Raw genomic sequence first — 18930 nt, forward strand, 5'->3', positions numbered from 1 at the left:
GCTGGGGCTGCTAAAGTAGTGTCAAACTGGGTTATTTCTGCACTGTGGATGCAGCCTAAGCAATGGTGGCAGGAGTGGGATACACATTTGACCATGGCTCACCATGGGTTCCATTTGTTTCCTTCTTCCCAACATTTTCCACAGTCAGCTCTCACTCACAAAAAGGAGGCTATTTGGATTTCCTGAATAATCCAATACAGACACATGTATGTATGGACATGTATACATATTCATCTATATTTCTCCAGATATGGCTGAATTCTTACTACAGAGAGGATGGATGAGAGGCATGGGACCCACTGGGAGTCTGACAATGGTCAGGGTCCACATCAGCCTCCCGGCTAGCTTGGGTGAAAACCACCAGAAAAGGGTGTCAAGAAAAGTGCCCTATTGAGGGTCATCTTGGCAGCTGCAGCACAGATCACGCGTCCAGCTTTAATCCTTTTCTTCTCCGTGTGTGATAATGTGGACGAGATTTTTATAATCCAGGTTGCCGGTCACATCTGGCGGGAAAGCTGCAAACATTTGGTCGACCTGTCGGAAGGAAAAGAGATAAGGACAGCTCCTTTCAGTTGCTAGAACTGCACATATTTCCTTGCTGTGGTTAATAGGCATGGATCACAATAGGTATGGGAGCCCATCTCTGCTTCCTCAGAATTACGTCCCACAGAGTTTGGTGCAACTTAGCACCTAGTTCAATGCACATAAGAACATTTTTAACTTGTGGGACTGACAATTAAAAACATGCTTGTCTAAATGGCACCATTATCTTCATCTTCATCATCCCCCATAATATTTTAGTTTTTAGAAACATGGAAACAAGTGTTTAATTTCTTTGGAAAAAAAAGGGGACATAAAGACACTAAGTCTCCTGAAGGAATGGTAAAAATAAGAGCCCTTAGGTGCAGTTTTTTGTTCTTCTTCCTTTCTTCCCTCCATACCTACCCTTTTGGGAGAGGGAAATATAGTACTCCAAAGTATTTGGACATCTAAATTAAGATGCATTAGAAATTATATTGTTTTGACAGAGCTTGATCTTATGTATGTATCAGTCAAAGACAATACCAACAAAATGAAAGGAGATTTCCTTTAAACTATATAGAATCTTCTTTCTTCTTTTTATTTTGTCTTTAGTTTCATCTCTTTCTTTATGTAAGGAAACAGATGATAAAATTCAAATTAAGGAAATGAAGTAATCAAGTTATAACACTATTTAAACTTCAATGGATATAAGGATACCTGAAGATACAGGAAGATTTATGTTGTAGTTGTTGTTTGTTGTATGGGAAATGGAAGGATGTAAGTAGAATGGGAGATATGAAAGAATATAAGTGTCAAGTGTTTACATATTTTATATATTTGTATGTATATGTTATGTGTTTGTATTGTAAATGTTTTTTTATGAAATAAACTAATAAAAAATATTTTAGTTTTGAATTGTAATAGTAATGGAGAATGAAGGGAGAAAATAAAAACTATAGCTTCTCTTTTCTCTTTTCCAGGGAATGACCCTGGACCGGAGGGTTTGGGCCTGAAATGTCAGGGCCTCGGGTGCATCTGACCCAGCAATCCTACCCTGAGGCCATTTGTGGGCCCCTAATTTTGATTTTGAGAGCCAATGGAATATAGTGGTTTGAGCACTGGACTATTGTTCCAGAGACCAGGGTTCAAATCCTTGCATGGCCATGGAAGCCCACTGAGTGACCTGGAGTAAGTCACACTGTCTCATCCTAAGAAGAAAGCAAAAGCAAATCCTTTCTGAATAAATCTTGCCACAAAAACCCTGTTATAGGGTCGCCTTAGGATTGCCGTGAGTAGAACTGACTTGAAGACAGAACAAGAACAAATTTTGATTTCAAAATATCCCCCCCCCCATCCTCTAGGGAAGGTCCTTTGTGTCCTCTTACCTCCTCCTTTGAAAACCTCTCTCCTTGTGTCATGAGCATCTCTTTAATGCTGCAAAAGAAAGGATGGGATAAATGAGGCTGAAAAGGAAAGAGAAAGCACATTCTGAGCAGCATTAGCCTTGCCTCCTTCAGCACTAAAAGCTTCAAGAGTAGTGGAAAGCATTGGCTAGTGGCAATTTGTACCCATTCCCTCAGTTATACTTCCAAGGCTGAAGCGAGCCCTTCACTTCCAGTCCATGAGAACCCAACTCCTCGGTGAGTGTCCAGTGAGAAGCTGTAAAGTTAGGACAGGCTCTATCTTGAGGTATGGAAGTGGTATTAGATTGACTTTGGAGAGAGATCTCACTATCAAAAACTAGTCAGTTATTTAATGTGTGATTATTTACTAGTATATAGGTTCTGGCTTTGGGGATTTTCTTTTGCAAACCTCCACATAGTTGAAGGAGACAGAGTTGCCCCTATTCTTTGTCTACTTCTGCCTATACCTCCTTTCCCTCTGTTTATCCCCCAGGGCCAGTGTGCCAACTGTAAGCGCCTGCAGGCAGGGATCAGTCCTCCTTTAATTCATACAGCTCTGTTTACATTGACGGTATTTCAAAAATGACAGATTGTCACGACATTGGTTGTCTGCTCTCTCTGCATGATATAACGACACACTGACGGAAGATTTATATTCTGTGTGTTCAGATGTTGACTTTTGGAGGCAGTGAAACTGGCAAGACCCAGCTGGGATTTATTTCAGCCTCCAGAGAACACTTACTAGTTTGCCTTTAAGCCTTTGCCCTCTGGATCAAACACTTTGAATGCATTCAGGATAGTCTCCTCTGGATCAGCACCTGAAAGGCAGAGAAAACCCTGGAGAGGTCAATGCATTCTCTAGAAGCAGCCCTGTTCTTTCCATAAGGTGGCATGGAGTGTGATATGGGTGCAGCTACCTAGGAAAAGTTTGGGAAGTTTTGCAACAGGAAACCCAGTCTTTTATACTTTCATGGCATGGCAAGGGCACTGCCTTTGCCAGGGCATTCATAGTGGCCCAAATCTTAGCAGGGCATGACACTAGCATGAAATCCCTTGCACAAATGGTCATACTGAGTTAGCATCCATGCAATCCATGCTGTAGCCATTCATTCCAGAAGCATACATGCACACAGGCCCCTCAGTTTTGCTTGCCATAGTCCTTTCCCCCCCTCTTCCCCTTCCTTTCTCCTTTGTTTGAACTTGCCTGAAGTCTCCATGGCTGAGCAGGGATTCAAACCCTGGTCTCCCAGAGTGCTAGTTCAATGCTCAAACCACACTCTGCTGGCTTTCTAAGGGTTTTCTTGGCCAGATTTCTTCAGAGGGGGCTTCTCTTTGCCTCCCACTAATGCTGAGAGAGAGTGACTTGCTCAGAGTCTATGGCTGAGCAGTGCTTTGAACCCTGATTCCCTGGAATCCTAGTTCAGCACTCAAACTGCTACTACACACTGACTCCTTTTCTAGGCCTGACGTGATCCAAATCTAAACCAATGCAGATGTTCAGCAGAGGTGCTAATTCGTGACATTCCCCCAAAGCAAGGTTGAATTCTCTGTCTGCCCAAACTCTCCTCACAGAACAGGTGTATCGTCTGTGGTGCATAGAAAGTTGCATCCCTTTTCCTTCTCACCTTTCAGTTTCTCTCCAAACATGGTCAGGAACACAGTGAAGTTGATTGGTCCAGGTGCTTCTTTGATCATGTCATCCAGTTCTTCATTCTTCACATTCAGGCGTCCTAGGGAAGAAGGAAAACACCACAAGCTTTCATGAAGAATCTAAGTCCCAATAGATGCCCATCTGTTGGGGATGCTTTGATTGAGAGTTCCTGCATGGAAGGGGGTTGGACTGGATGGCCCTTGTGGTCTCTTCCAACTCTACGATTCTATGATTCTATAATAGAAAAGCCTACAGGGCGTTATAGGGTATAGTGGTCTGAGCATTGGGCTAAGACTCCAGGAGACCAGGGTTCAAATCCCTTCTTGGCCATGGAAACTCATTGCGTGACCTCAGGCAAGTCACTCTCATAGCCTCTGAGGAAAGCCATGGTGAACCCCCTCTGAACAAATCCTGCCATGAAAACCCTGTGATAGGGTCACCTTAGGGTTTCCATAAGTCAGAAATGACTCAAAGGCACACAACAACAAAATTAAAAGCCTACCACTAGCCCAATGGCAACCCATATTTGGTGGTCCACCAAAGAGCTGGAGAACTTCCTGTTCTGGTGCCTGGAACTAGAGAAACAGTGTGTGTGTGGGGGGGTGTCACTGGCCACTGGATAGGCATTGTGCGGGTTGAAACTAGTACTCAAAAAAGTTACTTTGGGGATGACAACTTCTTGATTCCCCCTGGCATCATGGCCAGCAACAGTAATGGTTGTCGGAGTCTGGGAGTTGTAGTCCAGCAAGTGCTATCCAAGCTCTGGCCAAGACAAGCTCAAACCACCAACTTCCAACTACTGACCCTTCCAGGCCTTTGCATTGTAAATAATGCATCAGATTTCAGCAGTTCTGATTTTTTGGGAGAATTTTCTGTACATTCTGACCTTAATTCTGTCCTATTAAGGAATTTGGAGATGGAATGGAAAGCATAATCACATTTGTGGTAGGATTGCGGCAGCACATTTGTTTCTTATTTTCTGAAACATTTATTCCATTTACTAATTTTTAGAGATTTCTTGAGGATGGATGGTGTTTCTTGGCTCACCTAGTGCAGCAAATGTATCTCTGAGGTCTGCTTTGTCAATGAAGCCATCACGGTTCTGGTCCATGATGGTGAAGGCCTAAAATGGGAGAAAGATAGGATACAGCCAGTGTTCTGAGTACAGTGTGATCTCTTGCAAGACACTGGGTTTTATTCACTATCAATTTTGGCTTTTGAAAAATAAAATAAAATAAAATAAAATAAAGTTTCTAGTCCCTATGGATGAAACACTTGGTGAATGTTTAGAAAAGAAGGGATAGATAGTATAAGATTCACTCCTATGTAGATCAGGCTTAGCTGTGGAACACACTTCACCTTTGTTATTGTTAACTGCAGTCAAGTTGGCTTTGATTTATGATGATCCTGTGGATGAGAGACCAGCAAGATACTCTGCTATTAACAGTCCTGCTCAGGTCTTGCAAACTCAGGGCTTCCTTGATGAGTCTATCCACACTCCCCTAGTGTCTTTTTAATCTACCTTTTCTAGAATTTTGAACTTGGAAAGTCCTTCAGGGTCATTTAATGAGACCCTTTGGAGATACAGGGATACTTGTGGTATCCACTGGGGTTTGGTTCTAGGGCCGACTGTGGATGCCAAAATCTGTGGATGCTCAATCCCATTATATACAGTGGCATAGTAAAATGGTGTCCCTTATATAAAATAGCAAAATCGAGGTTTGCTTTTTGGATTTTGGATTTAAAAAAAATTTGGTATATTTTCAAGCTATGGATGGTTGAATTTGTGGATACGGAAGGCCAACCGTACTCCTAAATGCACCCGATCGATTGCCATTCAGCCTCTGCTGAAGAGCACTTTAGAACAAGATGTCTAGATTTTTTTCCTTTGACTTTCAAGTGGATGATGAAGCCATTGAAATAATTAGAATTTCTATTGCTTGGCTGAGTCTCAAATCAGAATGGAAACAAGTCAAGAAATTGGGAGGAAAGGCTACTTGGAAAGGTAGTTGTGAAGGAGCTAGATGTATGGGCAGATATATCATTGAATCGCAAAGTCAGGATTGTCCATGTACTTCCCATTTCTATGTTTGGTTGTGAAAAAGAGAGAAAGGCTGACAGGAAGGAAAATCAACTCATTTGAAATGTGGCGCTGGAGAAGAGTTCTACGCATACCATGGACCGCTAAAAAGACAAATAAAAGGGTCTGAGAGCAAAGCAAGCCTGACCTCTTCCTAGAAGCCAAGATGACTAACAGAGACTGTTGTACTTTGGACATATCATGAGAAGACATGACTTAACAGAAAAGATAATACTACTTGGTTATTGTAGAATCCAGTAAGAAAAGAGGAAGACGGAATTACGAATGGATAGATTCATTCAAGGAAGCCATGGCTGCCCTGCATTTGCAAGACCTGCACAGGGCTGTGATGAACAGAGTGGAGGTGTCTCATTCATAGGGTCATCATAAGTCAAAGCCAACTTGATGGTGATTAAAAAACAAGGTTTTTCCTTGATTTGCACAATTTTTATCAATTGGTGGGGATTATATTTCAGGAGGGTATCTGTGCTCAGCACAGTAGTGTTTTTTGGAGTCCAAGTTGCATGCTTAAACTGGTAAGAGTCCACTGCTCCAGCATTTAAGCTCAGGCGCTGTGAATAGGTTCCACGGCTAAGACCTGGCTTCAGATTAAGCTTCAGTAAAGTCCCCTTTTAATTGGATTTCAGAGCCCTTAATCTTCTAGAATATTGAGTTGCCCAAGCCTTGGCATACGTTGACATTAAAACAAAAAGAATTTTCTCTGTGCATGAAGCTACTTCCAAGGACAGTTCTATGTAGCATGTCTGCCCTACAAACGAACTGAGGCTAAAATAAGTCTCACTCCTAGGGAGTTTAGGGTGGAGGTGAGATTTGAACACAGGACATCCCCCCCATCCCCACCCCAGTTCACAGCCCAAGCTGCTGGACTATGGTATAGTCTAAGAAGAATTTGCAAATCGTTTGGTTGCAACCCACCTGCCCCAACAGGAAGCCTGCCTTCAATTTCTCAGACAGAGCCAGGAAGGTAAAGTGTTAACAAGCAACTGTGTTATGTGTCATGCAAACTTCACAGGGTAACACTGGTTATTTTTTATAACTGAAATTGCATGACCGTTAGTGTCCTTTTAGAATGAGCAATACCTACTTATTACTTCCCCAAATAGATGGATGGATAGATAGATAGATAGATAGATAGATAGATAGATAGCATTCAGTTTTTAAAAAAAATTCCAAGCTTTGGTGTCCAGCTCCATAAACGTACCTCTTTGAACTCCTGGATCTGTGCCTGTTCAAACATAGAGAAGACATTGGAGTTGGCACCTTCTGCCCTCTTCTTAGCTTTCTTGGGTGCCTGGGGACAGAATCCAGCCATGACATTATTATTCCTGGGTACATGAACCTTTGCTTACAAACCTCCCTTCTGCTGAGTTTGATGGGGAGTCTGGGGACCAGAACCTTCCAAATTGGAAGCCCTTGCTCTGCTATTAAACTTTTTGGTTCTGGCTGTTGCAAAGACTGCTTTGCCAGGGGGCTTTTAAGGGGCAGGGAAAAGAGTATGGATGCACCAGGCATTGACTGTGGCAGTACCCTGTTGACCAAAGCAAGGTCGCTTTGACAAGGAATGTTGCCTTTGAGAGCCACGAAACCACAAGCCATTGTGCAACCATTCTTATTTGAGTGAGGAGAATAAGGATGGGCAAAAAACAGAAGGGTTAGACCAGGTGGAAGTTGGCAGAGGTGGCTGGTAGCATCTTTTGAAAGGAGGGTAAACATATCTGGGGAGATAGGTTTGAGCTCCTTGGCTGGCTCCTTTACAGTTAAACCCAGAAGAGGTTCACCATTCCCCTGACCTGGAAGTCACCAGCTGCCAGTGGAGAACCCATAAAATTCTGTCCATAATCAACTGTCTATGCAAAAGAGAAGGACAGGAAGGGAAGGGTAGGGAGATGAAGACCTACCACCACCACCACTGAAAACAGTTGCCAAACTTTATGGGATGCACTTAATATTATCAGGTTGCACAGTGATGTCGAAAGGACATGAGGCCAGGTCTCTGCCCCAAAGGGGTTACAACTTCACACAGGGAAATCAAGAGCTAAAGGAGACAGATAGGAAAGACAATGGTGCATTTCTTCTAGTTGCATAAGACATAATGAGGCTGAGGAAGAGGGCAAAGGGGTGAGTTCCCAAGGGACCATAGAAAGATTTGGGAGGAAAGATTTGAGGAATAGCGTGGCATTATGTAGGAGGCCATTCCAGGGGGAAAGGCCAGCAAAGCAGAACAGTCAGAGTCCACTAATGAAAGAATTTGGGACCAGTGAATCATCTGGTCCTTTCCTAACTCAAACGGCCATTTGGTACCTGAACATCAAAACAGCTGTTTTGGTGAGAATTAAGTTCATGTGGAAGTACTTTACATTGTAGTAAATCAAGGTTCCTCTCCACTGTCAGGGGGAGACACCATCCAAGATCCTACATTGGGGTTGCATTGTGTCAGTCTCTCCATGTGGCGCTAGGCACTGCTTGTGCAATGCAACCTTTTTGTCAAATGGCAACCACGTGCACAACTGAATGTGCAACTGAATGCCAACCTGACTGGGTGGGCCCACATCATGTCTCTGCACATTGGCAGGCACCATAGCACTGTGTGCATAATGGCACTTCTGCAGTCCTCATCTGAATGCAGACATTCTGTGATGGACAAAAACATGCCACTGCTTCCATAAGGGACTCAAGGTTCCAACCCAAATCTCTGAAATTAATTAATGAAAGAGGTCTTTCTTTCCCCTTGACAGTAAAATACTAGCCTCAAAGCACAAACATGGTCTGGCATCCTCTTCGTGACTTACACAAGCATTGTTTTGGACATTGCAGAGGTTCTTCCTCTCCCTGCATTGTCCAAAGCCCTCCCCATGACTCACCGTTTTGCTGCAATATGCCTTTAAACAGCCATCCAGTTGCTGATGGGAAACTGGGTGATAGAAGAAAAATCTGGCTACATCCCCATAGCCAGACACAGAATGATTATATCATCTTCTGAAACCTCTGGAAGATCCTGATGGACCTCAGCAGAAGATGTCCTTGGTCGGTATCTGGCTATGAGTCCATAGTCTGATGCTTCTTTGATGCTCTCCTGTTCTTCACCAACCACAGAATGGCAGTAGAGGGGGGACGGGGTATGCCAGCACAATGATGACAGGAGAGTCACAGCAGAGTCCCACATGTGCAACTCATATGCTGTGCTCAATCACTTAAGAGCTTGGTCCTGGTATCCCTTGTTTCAAATGGACGCCCATCAGTTTGCATACTTGATCCCTCTATAAATGAGACTAGCTCACCTCTCAGTTCCTTGGGAACACACAGTCTGAGGGAAGTCAGTTCCCCACTTAGTTGCAGCTACTACAGGTCTCTGGTTAACAGAGGATGTATGACTGCCCCAGATGTGACCTGCTTCCCCCTTGCCTCCTTTTGATCCAACCTTCCTTCAATTCCTTTTACTCACCATTTGGAAGACCAGGGTGCGCAACTCGTAATGTTGTTTGAAGAGAGAGAGCTTTCAGTGGGTGTCTTTCCGACTTGGGCCACCAAGACAATAAATACAGCCCATCCCAGATTAAAAATAAACCCATGTCCACTTTTGGCTGTGAAAGGTGAGTGACTCCCCCCTCCCACTCCAACCTCCCTTCTTAAATGACAGCGCTCATTGTCATGCGGTGACATGTGAGACAACAGAAGCTTCCAAGGTTGGGGACATAGAAGCCACAATTCACACACACACACACACCCCACGGCCTTTCCATTTAAGAAGTTAATGCACAGTTTTGCTGGATGGCTGGATAATAGCACCTGTGTGTGTCAGTTTGGCTTCAGTATGTGCATCTAGGAGCTCTGGTGCTGCAACAACTACATTTCCCAGAATCCCATAGCATTGAGCCATGCCAGTTAAAGGGGTGTTAAACCGGATTATTTCTGCAGTGTGGATGCAGCCCTAGCTGTGATAGTCTGGAATATCAGTATGCAAAGGGATCTTGTAGCACCTTTGAGACTAACTGAGCAAAAGACATTGCAGCAGTAAACTGGTCTACTTTCTCGGGTTCATGTTTGAAGCTTTTCTGGGCCAAACTTTGGGACAGCCTAGGCAAAAACTTAAGGGGAAAAAGATTTAGGGAAAAGATTTGCTTGTTCAGTGTCAGTATGCCACTGAATCAGAGCCGTTGCTGGCTTGGTTTGATGAACATCAGCATTAGCATCAGTGATTTATAATCTTCTGCATACCCATGTTTGGAAAAGCCAAGTATATGCTGACCCAGGATCTTTTGAGAAGGCTGTCTACCATTCTTATCTGCCAGACAAACAAATGGATCCTAGAAGAGATCAACCCTGAACTCTCCCTGGATGATGAAATGGAGGCTGTCATACTTTGGCCACATGACTCACCAGAAAAGACAATAATGCTAGGAAAGGTGGAGGGCAGCAGAAAGAGGGGAAGACAACATCCTAGATGGATAGACGCAGTCAAAGAGGTCATGGGCATGCATTTGCAGGACCTGAGCAGAGCAGTGGAAGATAGTGAGCTATCTACAGAGTTGCCATGAATTGGGGTCGAGTCGAAGGCAGTTAACAAAAACAATATCAACCATTCCTAATTTTCTACTGGACATTTTTCATTAAAAATGTATCTTGTACTGGAGTCCGGTGACAAATTGATAGATACATTTTCAAGGCTTGGAAAAGTTGCTTGGAAAAGGTGTTGTTGTTGTGTGACTTTAAGTTGTTTCTGCTTTATAGTGATCCTAAGGCAATCCAATCACGACATTTTCTGCAGCTGAGAGTGTGTGACTTGCCCAAGGTCACCTGGTAGGTTTCACCATGTGCTCCAGAGTCCTACTCCAATACCCAAACCACTACACCATGCTGGTTCTCGCTGTTTTGGACTTCAGCTCCCCAAACCACCTTGCCAGCATGGGTTGGGGAACTATTACCCAGAAGGTCATTTTTCCGAGTTCTGCACCAAAAAACTTTTGAAGGCAATAATAACAGAGGATTTTTAAAGCTCATTTAGCAATTAAAAAAAATACTCTTGGGAACTGATTTGACACCTCAGCTCTTGATGTCCTTACATCTGTTGTTCTAAAGAAGAAAGAGAGATGATAGATCTCGAGTAAGACTTGAACCGCCATGGTCCAGAGCAGTGTATCTCATCTGAGAAGATGCCAAGGAGAAGCAATGGAGGATGCAGGGACTCGTGGGCATGCTGGTGAGCAGCCTTGTGGGCCAGTCTTTCAGGCAGAACTGTGGGGCAGATGGATATTTTTTTTCCCAGCTGACCCAGGCAAGCAACCTCTCTCTGCTTTGTCTTTATATTTTTAGCTTGCTCACACTGTCCCTGAGCATCTCCTCCCCCAGGGGCCTGGCGTGCAGAAATACTTAGATGGGAGGGAGGGGGCGGAAGGAGACACCCGTGGAACACACAATACCATCCCGGTCTTCGCCCTTGGTTGCAGCTGTCTTAGCCCCCTATGATGGAAACAAGTGAAGGTACAAACAGCTGCTGCTTTGGAGTGAGGTTCTTCCCCCATCCTTGGTTCTTTCCCCCCTCTGAACAGGAGAGCCCCATTTCGTCCATCAGTCACCAAGACCGGACAATTTATATCAAGGCCCCTCCTACGTCCCCATTGTCAGCTTCTGGATGTACAGCACATGGTGTGCCGTTGTCTTCAGTGCTTAGCCTGGTGAAGGCATGTCTCATGAAGGACGATCTGATGCACACTGGCAGCTGTGGGGGCTTGTTCCAAAGTAGCCCGTAATTAGGCATGCAGACAATGGCACTTGTTTGTTCCAAAGGGCATGGGGAGAAGGTGGCGGGGTGAAAGACGTTTCCTTCTGAGTCAGATGCAGGGGCATTGCCATCTTGAGCCTCAGAAGCAAGGCTGCTCTGTATCTCCTGAGGGTGTTTGGATGGTCTTCAGGGTCCACCCACGACCTGGGATACAAAAGCAGGAAGGCACCTTTGGGACAGAGGCTGCATCCATTCTGCAGGTATAAGTCGGGTTGACATGATTTTAACTGCCATGGCTCAATGCTATGGAATTCTGAGCTTTGGAGTTTGGTGAGATATTTAGCCTTCTCTATTTGAGAGCTTTGGTGCCACAACAAACTACACATCCCAGGATTCCATAGGATGGAGCCACGACAGTTCAAACAGTATCAAACAGCATTAATTCTGCAAAGTGGCAGCAGCCTTGGCAACTCACCACCATTTAGATTAGTCAATAGTGGGCTAAATGGATTCCGGTAAAGTTCAGGTATGATATCTCCTGCTCTTTTTCTTCCATGGGCTACACTAGCCTAACTCAACCTGGCACTCTACAAATTTATTGGACTACAATTCCTATCATTCCCCCAGCAAGCTGGGAAAGGCCGCCCTAGTGACGGTTGACTATTGAGTAGCTGCTCGACTCTAAATATCAGAAGGCTTCCCTTTCCCTTTTTATTTACTTCTTGCCAGTTACAACTGTAAACCCTCTCTCCCCACTTTTGTTCATTTATTCTTGGGGAGAAAAGGCATTTAAGAAACAAAAATGTCAAAACTTGTTTCTTTTACACCACAAATTTCTGTAACAGCTCTGCGTGGGCAGAAGGCTTAGCAAGTTTTTTTCCCTTCTGCATTATTTCCCAGGCTGTTTTATCGGCAGTAGATCGGCTTTACGTGTCTCTCTTCCACATGCATTCACAAAATAAAAGAGTAGTCAAGACATTTCTTTCTTGATGTGCTGCAAAAGGAGGGTTTGATCAGCCTTCCTTTCAAATACAGTGTTCAGCATCCTGACAGTAGCTTCTCATTCGTATCTCCATTGGTCTGGATTCCTCCAAAGCTGGATGCTAATTCGCCGGGGCTTTAGAGGCCTAGTGAGCTATTCTAGATATTCTAGGGCTCAAGCTCGGTTTAAGCTTAAATTGGAATGGAAGGCAGGTTGCTACAGGTGAAACATGCCTTCTTTGCCCTCTGCTAAAGACAGAAAGCAGGGGGGCCTCTTCCGGATTAACTTTTATCAGGCAACTGTTCTCCTTCGATTGTGGAATTTCACAAGGGGGTCCAGACAATGCCAGATTTATACATTGGCTGCATGTGCACTGCAGAAATAATGCACTTTGAGAGCGCTGTAACTGCTGTGGCACCATGCTGTGGAATCCTGGGACGTGTAGTTTGCTGTGGCACCAGAGCTCTCTGACAGAAGGAGGCTCAATATCACACAAAATTACAAATCCCAGAATTCCGTCGCATGGAGCCATGGCAGATAAAGCAATGTCAAACTGCATTATTTTTGCTGTGCAGATGCATCTTACGTAATCTGTAGAGTAGGATTTCAGGATGAGAAGGGACCTCTGACCGAACAACATTTCAGGTTTTGTGTGTGTTTTTTTCAAAATGGAAAAAGAAAACAGACTCTGAAATGGGCATTGTCATTCAGTCAGGACAAACAGGTCTCTAACCGGAAAGGAGGTGGGGGGCCATTTGCCCCTGTGACCCCTACCCCTGCAGGCTGCCCCAGTGCTTCCATCATGACCAGAGGGGATGTCACATCTCTTCTGGTTTAATTTTCCACCTGGTCTTGGCATATTTCAAGGGTTGCTGGGGGGGGGGGGGCAAAACCATGTGTTTTGCAGCAGTTTGGGGACATTTGGGGGCAGAAAATGCCCACAACTTTTTGTTTAAATTGTGGGGTGTTGGGGGTCCCCTCTGTGGCCCCAAAACATGGTTGGATATAGTGCAGATAGCCTATGGGTCACACACACGTGGGCTACACAATTATTGTCCTGTTGTGTGCCTTCAAGTTCTTTCTGACTCATGGTATCCATAAGGGGTTTTATTGATAAGATTTGTTCAGAAGGGCCTTTGCCTTCCTCTGAGGCTGAGAGCATGTGACTTGCCTAAGGTTGCCCAGTGGGTTTCATGGCTGAACTGGGAATAGAGCCCTGGTCTCCAGAGTCATAGTCCGACACTCAAACCATTATGCCAAGCTGGCTTACTTTATTTCTCTTTGTGCATATACATCTGAGCTGAGAGAACTGTAATTTCTACCAAAATATAAAGCTGTATTATTTCAATTTTCATTCTCCTTTCTGAAATCGAAGGCTTTCATGGCCGGCATCCATAGTTCTTTGTGGGTTTTTTGGGCTATGTGGCCATGTTCTAGCAGAGTTTCTTCCTGACGTTTCGCCAGCATCTGTGGCTGGCATTCTCCGAAGATGCCATCCATAGATGCTGGCGAAACGTCAGGAAGAAACTCTGCTAGAACATGGCCACATAGCCCGAAAAACCCACAAAAAACTATTCTTCTTTCTGTTTGAATAATATGCTATAATATGGAGTATTTCTTTTTGGGCAATGCTTTCAGCCCATGTGCTTTAATCCAGTACAGGTGCCACAGCTAGGCATGAATCCTCTTGGATTGCAGAAATCCAGTGTCTAACACACACAAACCCACCAAGGAACTAAATACAGAATGTCTCTGAGTTGGTAGGAGCCCTCTGTCTGGAAGCAGCCTGAAAAACAGACCAAAATACAGCCTCTCCTTCTTTGGGGAAATTCAGAGGGTGAGAATACACCAGAGATACTGTCACCTTCCCAGGAGGAGAAATAAGAGAGAGAGAGCATGGACAAAAGGGGGTGGGAGACTATGTCAGATATTCTGAGCGAGAGAGCCAAGGCATTTAAAAAGGGATTTAAATAGATGGAAGGCCAAGCATGGATGACAAAGAGGGCTAGGATAAGAATAAACTCCTCAATGGGTCTTTCATGCCAAACTCTGCAGTTGGCTCAGTAGTCCTACTTTCTTGAACTGGTGCCGCCACAAACTACCATTTCCAGAATTCTGTAGCGTTGAGCCAGAGCAGTTAAAGTGGTGTCAATCCAGATGATTTCTGCAGTACGGATGCAGCCTGAATCATACAAGTGGAATCAAGGAGACACAAAAAAGTGGGTGGTTTGAAATATGCTTCCTTTGCATAATTTTGGGAGGCTGTTGCATTGCATCATGGGTCTCCTAGCTTTGTTTTGGTGAATCTTGGCAAAGAGATGGCGAATTACTTAGCTTTCCACCTCTTTCTTGGATCATCAGGGTGAAAAGGAAAAAAATTAGCAAAGCATCAGGAGGAGAAGAGCAGCACCGACGAAGCCTTCACTTTTAATCAAGCATCAGTGACTGCGTCTCTCTTATTCTCTCCTCCAAAGTTTAGAGAAATTAATTGGCCCCGGGTGCAATTACCTTAATTTCCAGCATTAGGTAAAAATCTATAAATGTCAGCAAGTTACATGCAGCTGCTTAATGTGAGTTGTCATACAAGCCACCACCAGGTCTCCTCTGCTGTCCTTTTGAACCGGTGCAGGTAGCCAAATGCCAAGATGACAGCATGACAGAGCAGGGCAATGAGGGCTGGAGAAACCGTTTCATACAACCATTTCAGAAACCAATTCATATGATCAAAGGAGATCCAGGCTGCCTTGAAAGGAAGTCCCCACATCCTTGAGGAAGCTTGAACACTGTTAAGCTTTTAAAGCTATCTAGTTTCCTTTAAAAAGAAACTTTTGTACACACAATTTTAGCTGGACTGTGCATTAGAAGACAAGCAGGGAGATAGGTGGATAGATGGATAGATAGATAGATAGATAGATAGATAGATAGATAGATAGATAGATAGATAGAGGTGTAGGGGTTTGAGCATTGGATTAGGACTCTGGAGACCAGGGTTGAAATCTTGGCTTGGCCATGTAAACCCACTGAGTGACCTTGGGCAAATCACACTCTCTCAGCTTCAGAGGGTGGCAATGGCAAACCCCCTCTGAAGAAACTTGCCATGAAAACCCCATGATAGGTTTACCTTGGGACAGCCATATGTCGGAAACAACTTGAAGGCACACAGCAACAATAGATAGATGATAGATAGATAGATAGATAGATAGATAGATAGATAGATAGATAATCTGTCACTCCTGTCCTGGCTATGCTGGCTAGGGCTGCATCTGCACTGCAGAATTAATACAGTTTGACACCACCTTAACTGCCATGGCTCAATGCTATGGAATCCTGGGTTTTGTAGTTTGGTGATGAGTGGGCTTTACAGTTGTTATCACAGAACGTTTCCAGGATGGTTTATTGAGTTTCTTTTTAAAAAAGCTTTTGTATATTGTTTTATCTCTGTTTTCCTATTGGGAGGGAGGGGGGATAGAAATGAAAAAGAAAGAAAGAAAGAAAGATTCTTTGTATTGCATTTCTTCAGTGCTACATGATGAACCGCTGTGAGACATACTTTTAGGATACTGCCACCATATGATGGCATATGGAGAGCTGAGACAGAGGGTACATCCCCGCCAACCCTAAAAATACATTCTGGCTGGCATTGAGATCCAGATGGCGGGAGATAATTCCTGGGTAATTTGGACGACTCTGCATCTGCTCCATTGCTCATTTCATGGTTGTCAGACACAATCCAAAGCATCTTGAGTCTGGCGGGTGGGTGGGTGGGTGGGTGGGAGCAAGAATGCTTTCGAAGGAGCTAAGGAACAGGAGGAGGGCAGTAGGGGTACCCCTACCTCCCTGTGCCACAAGGGGCACCTGGTTTGTGATGGGGTGAGAGCCAGGAAACTGTCAGAGGAAGGCCACCAGGCCAGGACCACATCCCAGTACAGAAAGAAGCCCCACTGAGAAAAGCAGGAATCCATAAGGCCCCTGAAAAGTGAGCAGTCCATCCTGGGTCCCCTTTCTGGGCGATGAAATGGGGGCAGGAGCCACCAAGGGCCAGCCAGAATGCTGCTGTAGCCTACCTGCCTTCTCCCAGCTCCCTGGACCCTCCCAGCTCTCCATGGTCCATGAGTCTGCTTCTTTTCCATCCTATGCCAGGCCCATTTCTCCTGCTCCTCCAGCATCATGGTTGTTCTGGGCTTCCAGCAGTCACTCCCCATGAGCCTGGGATTGAGAAGGTGCCTGCCTGGAGAAAGCTAGGAAGGCAGGGAGCTCACACTTTCCAAATGTCCCGGTTTGGCAGTGGTAGCTCCGGTTAATCCTCTGCTGTCCCACATGCACAGCTGCTTTTTAAATGTCCCAGTTTATCTTTCCTCCTCCTCTCACTTTCCCCTTTCCCCTCCAGCTTACTTCAATTGCTAGAAACTGAGTTCCAAGTGCAAAAGGAGTTTGCATTCAGTTAGCTCATGGGTGGTGGGGAGAAAAGAGAAGGGGGCAAAATTTTGCTCTTCCCAGGAGACTTGGGCAAAAGCAAACTGCTGCAGCGTCTCCTAGCTTGTCTGTTCTTCCTCATCCATATCTTTTGCCATCTTGACCACACTCTGATATTGCTTGGCCTCATGCACTGGTTTTCACCTGTGAAATGTTGGAGGTTATGCCAGCATGGTGTAGTGGTTTGAGTATTGGCCTATAACTCTGGAGACCAGGGTTGAAATCCCTGCTCAAGCATAGCCCCCCACACACACACCTTGGGCAAGTCACAGCCTTAGAGGATGGCAATGGCAAACCTCGTTCTGAAGAAATATGCCAAGAAAACCCTAGGTTCACCTTAGGGTTGCCATAACTAGAAAAAAAATGACTTGGAGACACACAACAACAACAACGATGCCGTCAGTAAATGTGCCCATGACAGTGGTGGATTGGCGAGGAAGCCTGCCCTCCAGGATCTCAAAATGGGCCAGATCAGGTAGGGAGATCTTTTTTTTTAGATAGCTTGGATCCAAGCCCTTACTCATTACAGTGTTTTAAAGTCATTCACTGCCAGTTCTTGCTGTGGTAGTGTATTTTCCCCCTTAAAAAGTCTATTTCCATGGCTTATTTAGTTGCTATTTTTCCAGTAACAGCTTGTGCACTTGCTGAGCTGTCCAAGGTGCTGAACCTCTTTTGGGGCTATGGCTCATTGTTTGGGTCACTTATTTAAAGTTTGGTGACATCTTGGGTCACTCCTTTAAAGTTTGGGCAAAAATATCTGCCATGGGATCCACCAGCCACTATTGGATTATTCACGTCAACAAAGTACAGTAACTTTATTCCCACCTCAGTTTAAAGACCTCCAAACAAGGTCTTTGAAGACTGCCATAGAAGCTAGTGAGATTCAAGGGCCTTTAGACAATAAATGCTGGGTTAAATATTTGGGAACATCCTCCTCTGTTGGGGCCAAGGCTTTCCTCTTGCCCCAGTGCTGGCTTTGAGTTGGGTTGGATCTCCTGCACTAGAGCTTTCTTTAAAGTACTGGGAAATCCAGACCGCCTTGCATTCCCTGTGTGTTGTGTTTCATGTGGGTAAATTAACATGCAATCAGGCAAGCTAATTAACCTTGCTGGTTTGCTGGCGTGTGACTTCGTAGCTGAATTCCCACTCCTTTGCAGAACGGAGAGGATGAATCGTACCTTTTCCCCCTCTTTCCCCCCTCTTTTTTTTTTTTTTTTTTTTTGCAAAAGAGAATAATGTTATCAGCTCTTGCCAGAAAGAACAAACCTTCCCTTCCGTGCCTCGCTCAGGCAGAACACACCAAATTGAAAACAAGAGAGAGAGAAGGGGAAGAAGAATGTGGGTTAATCAAATCTTTTCTTCCTTCCTATTTTTCTCAAATGTGAGAGGGCCTGGCCTATTAATTAGAAAGCCTTTTTTCATGTAAAACATGGCGTCCTTTGCAGATAAGGCAAGGCGATACTTGATGCGCCTGCCGTTACACCCGTTTGGTTACACGCCTCTCCTGCAGTGCGGGTGGCCTGCCTTGCTTTGAAATGTCATGGGTGTCTTGGCATTCACATACATGTTTTAGGATTTGACAGTGGCATCCAAGGCTGCTTTGGAGGGAGGGGGCTTATGGAGAGAAATCTTCCCCATTAAAACAATGTGAACCAGAATAACAAGGAAGCCCAGAATTCTCTGCCTCCAAAGAGCTTACATTTAAAATGCCAGTGGTTAGGGAAACAATGGCTAGGAGGGATAATTCACGAGCTGCTGTGAATTAGATCTTGGAAAAATAATCTTCTCAGATTACAAGTCCCAGAATCCCCCTGCCATGCTGGTGAGGGGATTCAGGGAGTTATAGTCCCAAAAATTACCCCTCAGAAGTTTTTGTTTGCTGCTGTTGTGTGCCTTCAAATCATTTCCAACTTATGGCAACCCTAAGGCAAACCTATCATGGGGGTTTCTGGGGCTGAGAGTGTGTGACTCACCCAAGGTCATCCACTGGATTTCCACAGCTGAGCAGGGAATGAAACATTGAGTCCAATATCCCCCTCCCATTCTCCATGCCCCCAAATATCTCTCCTTCAGGTCACC

At 44.7% G+C, this 18930-nt stretch overlaps 1 protein-coding gene across 1 annotated transcript; it reads right to left on the minus strand.

Moving 5' to 3' along the window:
* Positions 1–209: 209 nt before the first annotated feature.
* On the minus strand, positions 210–9200 carry MYL2 (myosin light chain 2). The gene is made up of 7 exons (XM_089489745.1): positions 9120–9200; positions 6879–6968; positions 4624–4699; positions 3551–3655; positions 2668–2743; positions 1908–1956; positions 210–534 (listed from the first exon to the last, which is right to left on the minus strand). Exons 1-7 carry the CDS (start codon positions 9120–9122, stop codon positions 436–438), a joined length of 498 nt encoding a protein of 165 aa, XP_089345871.1. The 5' UTR covers positions 9123–9200; the 3' UTR covers positions 210–435.
* Between the last annotated feature and the right edge of the window lie 9730 nt (positions 9201–18930).

Source organism: Sceloporus occidentalis, unplaced genomic scaffold (assembly GCF_023333645.1).
Source record: "Sceloporus occidentalis isolate IW3139 unplaced genomic scaffold, rSceOcc1.0.p SCAF_41, whole genome shotgun sequence".
NCBI classification, from domain to species: domain Eukaryota; kingdom Metazoa; phylum Chordata; class Lepidosauria; order Squamata; family Phrynosomatidae; genus Sceloporus; species Sceloporus occidentalis.